Source organism: Mesoplodon densirostris, chromosome 8, assembly GCF_025265405.1.
Source record: "Mesoplodon densirostris isolate mMesDen1 chromosome 8, mMesDen1 primary haplotype, whole genome shotgun sequence".
Taxonomy (NCBI): Eukaryota; Metazoa; Chordata; class Mammalia; order Artiodactyla; family Ziphiidae; genus Mesoplodon; species Mesoplodon densirostris.
In genome coordinates, this window is record NC_082668.1 from 19,105,120 (window position 1) to 19,116,446 (window position 11,327).

Here is an 11,327-nt window from a genome sequence, read left to right on the forward strand (position 1 = left end):
AAATTAACACAGGATGACTTGACATCACATCTTTAGAGTACTGAGTCTTCTCCAAGAACAAGAGAGAGCTTTCTATTTTTCTTAACATTGTTATTTTTCCTGAATCTGGCTTTGAGCTTAAAAGATGCAGGTTTAGTGGGAAGAAAGTGTAAGTTTCTTTAGGAAAGGGACCGAGGGAGCCCTACTTCAGAGCCAGTCTGTGGGGTCAGTCCTGGAACTGGGGCCTAACGAGAGGTATCTGTGATTCCCCACCCAAAGCCCCCTGCCCAGCCCCCTCCCCCATATGCTACACACATACAGCAAGGCTGGGAGGCTCTGGGGACAGAAGGGGTGACAGGCCCCGGGGGACAGTCTAGCTGGGCAGGAAGGCAGCACACAGTCCATCCCAAGAGGTGGTGCGACAGGGCCCTGGGGTTCCCCAGAGGAGAACTGGCAGTCAAGACAGCAGGGGCCATGCTAGGCTTGTGCTTATCTTTTTATTGTTTCTGTCCAGAGCCTCTGCAGCAGGGGAGGGGCAGGCACAGGGAAGTGGGCACCCCGGCCACCTGCCTGAGACCGCTCTCTGCCTCTCTCCTCTCTTCTCTCTAGCATCTCGCCCACCCTCTCTCCTTCTGAATCTCCTGCGCCCACATCTGGCACCTTCGGGGGTTCCCTCTTGCAGCCCCTGCTTTCTAAGCCCACCCTGGGAAAGTAATGGACCATGGGGTCAGTTTCAAGCCCCACAGTCTCCACAGAGGGCTATGTCCCTAGTTACCTGCCCGGCTTGCTGAGGATGCTGCCCTTTCTGACTCAGGCTGGGGAGGGGGGGTGGGGGAGGTCCATGGGGCTTGAGCCTGACCCTGCGGGGTCCCTACACCCTGCATTGGAGTCCTCTCCAAAGCCAGAGGCTAGAGCCTGAGGTCACGGATGTGGGAGGGGCAGGGTCACTGCTGTGTCTTGGCTCCATCCCGGCTCTGCCCAGCACACTACAAGGGCAGCCGAGGGCCAGGCTCACTCACTTCCAACATCCACACCTCACACAGCAGGGGGCTCCCTGTGCCTGGGAGGGTTCGGCCATGTCCCCTGTGGGGACCATGAGGGCTGGTTGGTAAGCAAGGGTCCGAGGCTGTGAGGGGAGCACTGTGGCTGGGTGTGGTGCCCTGGGATAGAAGGAGGCTGGCTTTAGGAGGCAGTGAGGGCAGGGGTGAGGACGGTCTCTGATGGCACAGGGGTCTCTGGCTTTACAGCACCTCGTGTTGCTGCTGTGTGGCCTCACTGACGACCTGGAGAGGAAGAGAAACCCAGTCTAACCCAGTGCTGGCCAGAGAATGGAGCCATGGCCCCGGGCCACCTCCACCCCAGCACAGCAGGATCCCCTCTGCCCCCAGGCAGGAGCCTGAACCAGCACAGCTGGTGGAAAGCACCTGGCTGACAGCCCCCACACACACACCCCAGAGGCCCCCGCCAAGGGTAAGGGGACCAGGCAGACCACTTACCTCCCCGTCCCGGGTCTCGATGGTCTTGATCATCACTGTCTTCTTGGTATGGACCTCAGGACCCCTTTGCTCGGGGCTTGTTTCTATGACAGATCCATCCACATACTCAGCCTGACCAAGGCCACACCTGGGCTCTTCCTGTGGCTGGGAGTCCTTCCCTGGTCCCACCGGGCAGAGCCCGGAAGACGCCCACCCCCTCAAGATGGTCCTGTTACTTTTTCAGCAAAATGTCCTCACCTGTCCTTAAGCCCAGCACCCAACAGGTGGCTCTGCAGACCCAGGCACCTGTCCCAGGGCTGGGATAAGATCAGAAGCCAACAGATGTGCTCCAGGTGCCAGCGGGTTCAGGACGGCAGGGGATCCCCGAGGCCCACCCCTCCCCACCCCCCACACCACCTCGCTCCCTCTACACCCCTGGCTGCAGGAGAGCCCTGCATGAATTTGTACCCTGACGGGACCCCAAAGCCCAGAACCAAGATACTCTTGTGGAGGACCTCATGGTACCCAGCCCCCTTAAGACTCCAGATGAGCAGTCTGATGTCTTAATGAAAGAGAGATGGAGAGGAGTCAGTCACTGATTCACTGTGCCCTTGGCCAGTCACTTGTCCCTCTGTGCCTCAGTTTCCCCACTGTTAAATTGTAACGACGGTACTTTCCCTATAATGGCCCAGAACTATTGGCTTGTAAAAGCATTAAGCGATTTTAAATGCAAGGCTCACACTTGGTGTCTGGATAAACTACTAACTGAAAAGAGACGTTCTGAGTTTTATAGGAAGGGTCAAATTTAGGTCCTTGGTATTAGGAGTTTGGTGTTGGTGAACCTCCTTAGCAGGCAACCAGCATGTGGAACATTGTAACTCGGTGGAGCACAGCGTGTATTTTTTCCTGATGAAAATGAACATCGAATATATAAAAGGTTTGATCTAGGAAAGGCGAAGCTGCCAAGGACTCCAGCTTGCTTTCCTAATGTATTATTATAGCAGGTTGTTCTGCTCTCTGGGGTTTGAAAACCACTCGATCTGCATATTACTAACATCAGAATGGCAGAATGCCCTAGGAGTTCGTTCTTTTAATTGTATGGCTTTGCTAAGGTTTGGCTTCATTTTTTAAAACATGCACCCAACATCTTGCTCCAGCAAACTGGAGGTGTTCAACAAGCAGCTGGGGGTGGGGGTGGGGGGGAGTGCTTGTCAACTTGCCAAACAGACAGTGAGTGGTGGGTGCCTTGTAGCCCAGGATATATGGTTCTAGATGCTCCTGCTGCCTGGTCCCCAAGGACACCCCTGGTACCTTGGAGTTTGGGCATATTAGGAAACAGAAACTACTGGCCATTCAGTACTCCCAGAAGGTGCAGGGGACGTGGTCATGCAATACAATACCATGAAATAAAATAAAATTAAAAGCTCCCTCTGTTAGAAGGTGCCTCTACCTAAACTCCCCCGTCCTCCTGTAGCAGCCCCCTTTCTCTTCCCCAGACCCCAGCCCTGTCCCTACGGTTCTATCCTCCCCTCCTGGCTGGCCTTGGGCAGTGCCCATGCTGGACTCCTATCCCCTGCCACCCCAGCCTCCGCTTACCAACATGCACTCACCTCGGAAGTTGAGGGCAGAGAAGGTCTGGGTAGGGAGGTTGATCCTGAAAGGGGAGAGACCAAGCCCCCAAAGGGTTAGGACCCTCCATCTCTCTCTGTGACCACCCCTCAAACTTTCCCTGGTCCTCTGTAAACACCATCCTCAGCTGTCCCAGTCCCACTGACTTCAACACTGCTTGGGGCATGGGGCCAAAGGCCAACTCCAGTTGTCCCAGGAACTGTCCCTTCTGGAAGGATCACCCATTCCATCTCTGACCTGCTGGTGTGACACCAGAACCCCCGACCCCACTGCACCCTCCATTGCACCAGGATTTGCTTCTTGCCCTTGGCACTGCAGGGTGTATCAACGGCAGCTGTGGGCATCCACTGTGTGTGCCCACCCTCCAGTCAGGCTGGGAACCTCTGGCCCATTCACCTGAGGGCAAGTTCCAGGAGCTGCCACCCCCATTTATGCCTAGTGCTGGGAAAATGCAATGCCACTTAAGGGGTCATTACATGCAGATGTTATTCTACAATATCTGAAATCTTTCTTTGTATAAATCTGTATCTAAATACGTCTGCCGATTTTTTTAAACTTCAGATTTTTTCATTTTTGTGAGTATCAATGGGCATCATTTTGTTGAGTAATTGACCTGTTATTAATTGATGATAAGTTTACATAGTGAAGGGGCTTCCCTGGTGGTGCAGTGGTTAAGAATCCGCCTGCCAATGCAAGGGACACGGGTTCGAGCCCTGGTCTGGGAAGATCCCACATGCCATGGAGCAACTAAGCCCGTGCACCACAACTACTGAGCCTGCGTGCCACAACTATTGAGCCCACATGCCACAACTACTGAAGCCCGTGTGCCTACAGCCAGTGTTCTACAACAAGAGAAGCCACTGCAATGAGAAGCCCATGCACCACAACGAAGAGTAACCCCCGCCCCACACGCAGCAATGAAGAACCAACGCAGCCAAAAATAAATAAAATAAATAAATAAAATAAATTTATATTAAAAAAAGTCTACATAGTGAAATGCATAGATCTTTAGTGTGCAATCCAATGAGTTTTGATCAGTGTCTAAAAACATGTAACCACCAGTTGAAATCAAGATATAGAACATTTCCATCAATCAAGAAGGTTCCCTCGTGTCCCTTTCTGGTTGTATGTTGTTTTCTGTGTCTAGAGGTGATTTGCTCTGAGCGTATCATTGTGTCTTTTCCTATGAGCGTATGTGTGTGTATACATGTGCATGTGCGTGTGCGTGCACCCTCTGAGCACGAGTTTCTGTACCTTCTCTCTTAGCCTATCGTGTCCAAGCCCCTCTGTCTCTATTTGTCTCTATCTGCCCCCTCCCTTTCCTTCCTCATCATTCCCCGCTGTGCTTCCATCTCTCTCTTGACTGGCAGTAATGTTTTATTACTGGTGCTGAATATGGTTTTATGCTGCTGGTTCTTAATTCTGAAGATGGATGTGGGAATACTTATACTTCTCTTTTTATAAAAGCTATTAATTAAATCACTTTTTACCCAGGTGGCCTTGGTTAATTCTCTGCAATTAGCGGAGTGGTGGACTCGTATAATATCGTTTCCAGATCTTGTGAAGGTGATCCTGAGCCCCGCTTCAGGGCAGGAATGGGCCCCCAGCACCCCCCAGGAGCCCACGGCCAGCCCCTGCCTTGCCCCCTCACCGGCTTTCCTCGCCCTCCAGCAGCTTCCGGTAGGTGGCAATCTCCACGTCCAAGGCCATCTTGACATTGAGCAGGTCCTGGTACTCGCGCAGGTGGCGGGCCATCTCATCCTTGAGGTGTCGGATCTCCTCCTCCAGGCGTGCGATGTTGTCCTGGTAGCCGCCGGCCTCACTAGCAAAACGTTCCTCCAGCTCCCGCATCTGCCTCATCAGCGAGTCGTTCTGCAGGGGAGGGGCGCCCGGGTCAAGGACAGGCTGCGGTGAGGGGCGGGGACACTCGGCCGGAGAGAGGCACAGCCTCGGGGCTGGGAGGCAACCCCAGATGGCCAAGTCTAGGGCTTGTCAAACTCTTCTGAGCCAGAGAACTCTGAGCTCAAATGAAGTCTTATGTGGAAACTCAGAGAACAGAACTGAAACAAGGGAGCATGACTGTTCGGCCTCCTTGCCTCCATGCAGGAGTCCCATGATTCCTGAGAGCCCCACTGGGAATCCACCTATCTTTTTTTATCCCTGTGGTAGATTTGATCAGACAGAGACTCTATGATGGGCCCAAGGTCACAGTGTGAGCTGCAGACAGGAAGGGCTAGACCAGGCAAGGTGGGCAGGGACTCACAGTGCCCTTGAGAGCGTCGATCTCGCAAGTGTAGGACTGGATCTGGTGGCGGTACTCCATCATCTCCTGTTTGGCCTGGCGCAGTGCATCATTGTTCTTGTTGGCTGCCTGGGTCAGGTCAGACACCTAAGGGCAAAGAGAGGGGCCCTGAGATGACCAGGACACAGGTAGGGGTGGGCAAGGGAGCATGGAGACCCCAGGATCACCCTCCTCCCCAAAGATGGAGCCATAGAAAGTATCTCCAAACTGGGATTGAGGGGGACAGAGGGGCCAGAGTCCCACCTTTGACTTGTACCACTCCTCGGCTTCCGAGATGTTCTTAGCCGCGATGGTCTCATACTGAGCCCGGATGTCCCTGAGGGCGGCTGTGAGGTCTGGCTTGGACATGTCCACCTCCACCTGGACCTGCTGTTCCTGAAGCTGGGCTTGCAGCTCACGGATCTCCTGCAGGGTACAGCTGGGCTTCAGTCCCCAACCAGCCCCCGCACGTATCCTCACACCCCCATTCCCGGAGCCCAGCACAACCACCCCCCCTTCCAGCTGCTTTCACAAGGGCATACCTCTTCGTGCACTTTCTTAAGGAACGCAATTTCCTCGTTGAGAGATTCGATCCTGCGCTCCAGGTCAATTCGAGCTAGAGTGGCTGCATCCACATCCTGGTAAAGGTCAAGTGAGAGGGAGAGGGTCACTGATCACCCGGTCAGGGCAGAGGGAGAGCAAGGGTGACACAGAGGAGACAGAAGGGGTAAGGCTGCTGGGGGACCAAAGAGGGCTCACCGCTCGGAAGGCAGCCAAATTGTTCTCCGCTTCTTCTTTCAGCTGAATTTCCTCTTGCATCCTGGCAGAGACAGGCAGAAGGACAGACAGTTGGTGGGGATAAAACAGGCGGTGGAGAAGACTGACTGGGGGCTGCCCAGGGAGTGGGCTCAGGACAGAGAGAGGAAGCCTGGCTGCTGGATAGAGACAGGAGGACCTGCCCACACAGAGAGGGAACAGGAAGTGGCCCAATCTCTGCCCTGGAGCCACACCCTGTAAGTCTATGTCCCCACCAGATTGTGACCTCCCTGGGATTAAGAACCATGTCTACTTCTTTTTGTTTGTTTTTAATATTTATTTGTTTATTTATTTTTGGCTGCGTTGGGTCTTCGTTGCTGCACCGGGCTTTCTCTAGTTGCGGTGAGCGGGGGCTACTCTTCGTTGTGGTGCACGGGCCTCTCATTGCGGGGGCTGCTTCTCTTGTTGTGGGTTTCAGTAGTTGTGGCTCGCGGGCTCTAGAGCGCAGGCTCAGTAGTTGTGGCGCACAGGCCCAGTTGCTCCGCGGCATGTGGGATCTTCCCGGACCAGGGCTCGAACCCCTGTCCCCTGCACTGGCAGGCGGACTCCCAACCATTGCGCCACCAGGGAGGTCCAGAACCATGTCTATTTTATCCACCTCTGCGTTCCCAGGCCCCAGCCCCAGCCTGGCCCACGCAGGTGCTCATTTAACATCTGTGACCTGGGTAGTGGGCCAGTGACTCGGCTCACTACACTTGCTGCCTGTACATACTGGGAGCCTGGTGGAGCCCACCACCTGGTCCTCCAAGCTTTCTGAGGGCTGCGGCCCCCACCCACTCTCCGCTTTCCTTTAGCTTATCGGTCCCCCCTGGAAAGCTTCAGCCGGGCCCAGGGGCCAAGATCCCCTCTCTACTCCCATACTCAGGGCCTCATCACAGATGAGCTGAGAGCTACTGCTGGCCCCAGATTTCCTTGTCTCCTACCAACCTCCCCTCTCCCTCTGACTGCACATGGGCCTCCTTTCTTCATCCATGTGCCTGCCCAGCCCCCAGCAACTTAAGATGCTTTTTAAAGAAACACCTGGTCTCCCAAGGTCTCCCGTTTCCATCCCATGATGTCCCCAAGAAAATTCCTCGTTTGCAGACTGCGGGCACAGGGGAGAGACCTGGCGTCCCTCTCCCCTCCTGGGGGGACACAGGTAGACGACCCTCTCCCTGGGTACGACAGGGTGCTGACAGCTGGACCCAGCCCCAGGCCTAGCCTCCCGCGCCCAGCCCATGGAGAGGGGGGTTCTGGGAGCGCTGGGTCCTCACTTGGCCTTGAGCCGCTGCAGGTCATCCAGCAGGTTGTCCCGCTCGACGTCGACGCGGGCGCGCTGGTTGGTGAGCACCTCCACCTGGCGCCGCAGCTCGCGCAGCTCCTCCTCGTAGATCTCGGCCACCCGCGTCGGCTCCCGACCCTTGAGCCGGTTCACCTCGGCAGCGAGCGCCGCGTTCTGCTGCTCCAGGAAGCGCACCTTCTCTATGTAGTTGGCGAAGCGATCGTTGAGCTCCTGAAGCTCCACCTTCTCGTTGGTGCGCGTGGTCAGGAACTCCTGGTTCACGGCGTCGGCCAGCGAGAAGTCCAGCAGCTCGCCCGCCCCGTAGGAGGAGGGCGCGCGGGTTGACCCCAGCCGGCTGGCCCGCATCGCCCCCAGGCCCCCGGCCCCGCCCGACGTGCGCGACACCTGGTACACGCGGGATGTCACCGAGCTCGAGGAGCCCTTGGTGCCGAAGCCCGCACGCGGGAACACCGGCGAGCTCAGCGGGGAGCCGAGCGGGAAGCCCGGGGCCCCGCCGAAGGTGCGGCGGTAGGAGGACACGCGCTGGCTGGACGAGTAGGCCTGGCTCATGGTGGCGGCGAGGGCGAGGCTGGGCGGCGCGGCGCGGAGGAGGAAGCGGCGGGCGGCCGGCTGGAGAGTGGCTGCGGCGAGGGGAGACAGGGCCCCAGGCCGTCGGCACTATTTGTATGCGTCCTGACATCAGCCCCCTCCGCCCCTCCCCTGACAGCTGCAGGATCCCGCTGTCCTGCCAGGAAAGGGCGGCCTCTGGCGTGGGGGCAGGGAGGCCAGCTCCCCCGCAAGAAGCCTGCGCCCCTCAGCCGGCGGGTGGGGGGCCCCTGAGGGGCGTGGGAGAGGCTGGTGGACCTAGGGGGGCAGAAGATGGGCAAGCCTGCCAACCGCCTCACCAGGGCTCAAGCATGTCTGGAGCCCCCAGGTAGGCCCGCCTGCCTGCGGGCAGAGGAGAGAGCAAGGGAGAGGCTTCCATGTAGTTTGAGGGGCTCCTTTTTGCTGCAAGCAGATACTCTGGGTCATTTCCTGAAGGGACAAGGCCTATTTCCAAGAAAGGCTCCAAATCACCTTTTTTTCTAAAGAGTCTCTGAAAGTGGCGAACATTTAGGACGGCTCGGGCAAAGACCAGGAGCCCACTAGCCAGGCCTAGAGGACGAGGGTCTCTAGACAGGCAGGGAGGATGGGGGGGACCAGCCCGGGGCACTCAGCCGTCCCCGCCAGAGCCCGCCTGCTCAGGTGTGTCCACTAGCCCCTGGGTTCCAGTTCCCAGCCTCAGTTTCCCTCTGAACTAGTGAAGGCCCTTTTCCTCCCCACTACGGATGAGGGCAGGGCCTCAAGTTTATAAACAACAGGGTGACTTCCAGAAAGGGGCTGGTAGGCTCTGTTTCCAATTATAACAATTATAACATAACTGTACACTCTCAACCCCGCACCACCAGCTTCGCCTGCCTCCTGCCCCCGTTGAGCCCTCCCCCACCCCCTCTCTGATTCATCCCCCTCCTCACACCACCCACGCCCACACACACCAGGGGTTTGTGTTTTGTCAGGAGCCTCATGTCAACCCAGCCATCTCCCTGGCAGCAGCAGCTGCCAACCCCAAATACCAGAGCTGGTATTTATAGAGGAGAATGCATCAGTCCGGGAAACAAGCGCACAGGAGAGGAGCTCTGGGTGGTGGGGGCCAAGTACTTGAGGAGACAAGGGTGTCAGATGGTAGAGGAAGGCTTGGGGTGATGAGCCCCAATCACTTCCCACCCCCATAATGCTCCAAGCCCCCAGCAGGAATGGAGCCCTGCAGAGGGCTTGTCCATCCCTTCACAGGCCTCCTCCTTAGTACAAGGCACTGGCTGACCCCTAAGGACATCCCTACTTCTCCATGAATGCTGGCTGTCTCTCTGTATCTCCACCTGGCACTCTACAGGCCTCTCTCAGGCCTGACCCTTTTGGAAGGCAAAGCTTGGAAATAGAGGACTGGTCTTACGCTAGCTCTGCCATTACCAGCAGATGTAATTACAAGCAGGCAGGTCCTTCACTTCTCTGTGTCCTCAACTATAAAGTGGGAATGGTCAGCCTGGCTGTGTCTGCTGTCTAGGGCTTTGAAGAGGCTCAGGTAACGATATGCAGATAACACCACCTTATGTATTCTGAGCACCCATTGTGTGCCACTCTGCTAAGCACTCCCCACCCATGATCCCCAATTCTCTGACAACCCTGTGAGGTAGGAAGTAGTACCATTCCCGTTTTATAGCTCAGGAGGCTGAGGCAGTCTGACCCCAGAGTGGGTGTGAATGTGCCAGGTGAACTGCAAAGGGCTTTGATGCTGCTGTATTTGCAAAGCCCTTTCACATTCAGTTTCTAATTTTTATCCTAGAGACGAGCTTATGAGGTGGGTGGGGAGTTCCAGGTATTCTTATCCAGCCTTCGAGTTGGTGCAAGCTGTTGTGTTCTGGTTATTTTTGTGTCTCGTCTCCCAAACTAGACTGTAGGCTCCTGGAGAATTTTGGAGATCATGTGAATCCTTAGCACATCCCAGGCAGCACTGTCCTTGTTTTAGTTCAAAGTAGCCTGCAAGCTTTCTTTCCCATCCCCTTATTTTGCTGCACACACACACACACACACACACACACACACACACACACACACCCCATGAGTGGACAGGTGACTCAGCTCCCAGTCAGTCTTATAACTGCATCCCTCTGACTGCACTGATTGGCTCAAGGGGCAGGCCCGGACCTGAGCGGGGCCAATCAGAGACCTACCCTGGAATTTATAGATGGAACTGGAATTACTAAACTGGAACCTGTGTGGTAACCATGTTTCCTGCCCACCAGGGAGTTCTTTCTGGCATAGGAAGAAAGAGAGGTCAGCATGCCAGGAGAAACAGAGACACCCAGAGAGAAGGAGAATGCAGGGCTAGAAGTCCTAAATTCCATCCCCTGGGGCCCTGGTTCTGCAGTTCTCCCCTCAATATTGTGAGCTTCCCCAGTGTCCTTCCTGGCTTTGGGGCCAATAAACTTTTCCTTTATTTTTCCTTGAGACACTTGGTATTGGCTACTGTCACTTGTAACCAAAACAATCCTGGCTAATATACTGTAGGAGACCGTGCAACCATTTCCACAACACTAGGGAGGACAGAACATATTTGGGACTCCTCTCTGTGAATAGTCTTCAGACCACAAAAGGAAATTGCCCTTCGGACCAGCTCAAGGCCTCACTTTCTTAGTGAAATGAGGCAGAAAACAAATAAATAAATTACACCATCTATTCTCTAGTCAAAATCAACATTTACCAGACTTGGCTCTGAACCACTTGGAGCTGCTTCCAAAATTTGGTTCCACCCCTGAGGATTTGCTACCATGGAGGACAGAAAAACAACACTCTGAGGCTTGGAAGGCAGGTGAAAGAGGAGCATTCCAAACCATGTTCTGAGCCAGGCAGGGAGCACCACTGGAGTAAGAGTTTAGACTCCCCTGAGGACTGCTTAGAACTGGACTTGCTAAAAATAATGATAATTTATCTGGATGGGTAATGTACTTAGCACATAATTCAAGAGGTCCTGTTCTGTGGGTTGCCTTTTCACTCTCTTGATGGTATCCTTTGATGCACAAAAGTTTAAAATTTTGATGAACTCCAGTTTATCTATGTATTCTTTTATTGCCTGTGCTTTTGGTGTCATATCCAAGAAATCACTGCCAAATCCAATGTGAAGAATGTTATCCCCTGTGTTTTCTTCTAAGAGCTTTACAGTTTTATGTCTTTGATCCATTATGAATTAATTTTCATATATAGTATAAGGTAAGGGTCCAACTTCATTCTTTTGCATGTGAATATCTAGTTTTCCCAACACCATTTGTGGAAAAGACTGTCCTTTTCCCCT

General features: G+C 54.7%; 1 protein-coding gene across 6 annotated transcripts; it reads right to left on the reverse strand.

Moving 5' to 3' along the window:
• Positions 1–479: 479 nt before the first annotated feature.
• On the reverse strand, positions 480–8,011 carry DES (desmin). Of its 6 annotated transcripts, none has more exons than XM_060105825.1 (9): positions 7,434–8,011; positions 6,127–6,184; positions 5,907–6,002; positions 5,629–5,790; positions 5,347–5,472; positions 4,735–4,955; positions 3,065–3,108; positions 1,476–1,558; positions 480–1,262 (listed from the first exon to the last, which is right to left on the reverse strand). In XM_060105825.1, exons 1-9 carry the CDS (start codon positions 8,009–8,011, stop codon positions 1,221–1,223), a joined length of 1,410 nt encoding a protein of 469 aa, XP_059961808.1. In that variant the 3' UTR covers positions 480–1,220. The 6 variants fall into 6 exon arrangements, with proteins under 6 accessions (XP_059961808.1, XP_059961809.1, XP_059961806.1 ...); XM_060105826.1 differs by having other exon boundaries at positions 4,735–4,886; positions 6,124–6,184; XM_060105823.1 differs by having other exon boundaries at positions 4,735–4,934; positions 6,124–6,184.
• Between the last annotated feature and the right edge of the window lie 3,316 nt (positions 8,012–11,327).

Excerpts from the sequence above, each read along its gene's own strand:
- DES (XM_060105822.1), bottom strand. The coding sequence starts at position 8,011 with ATGAGCCAGGCCTACTCGTCCAGCCAGCGCGTGTCCTCCTACCGCCGC. Across the intron at positions 6,185-7,433 it reads CTGCAGCGGCTCAAGGCCAA|GATGCAAGAGGAAATTCAGC; the intron begins GTGAGGACCCAG and ends TGTCTCTGCCAG. Across the intron at positions 1,263-1,475 it reads TCGAGACCCGGGACGGGGAG|GTCGTCAGTGAGGCCACACA; the intron begins GTAAGTGGTCTG and ends CTTCCTCTCCAG.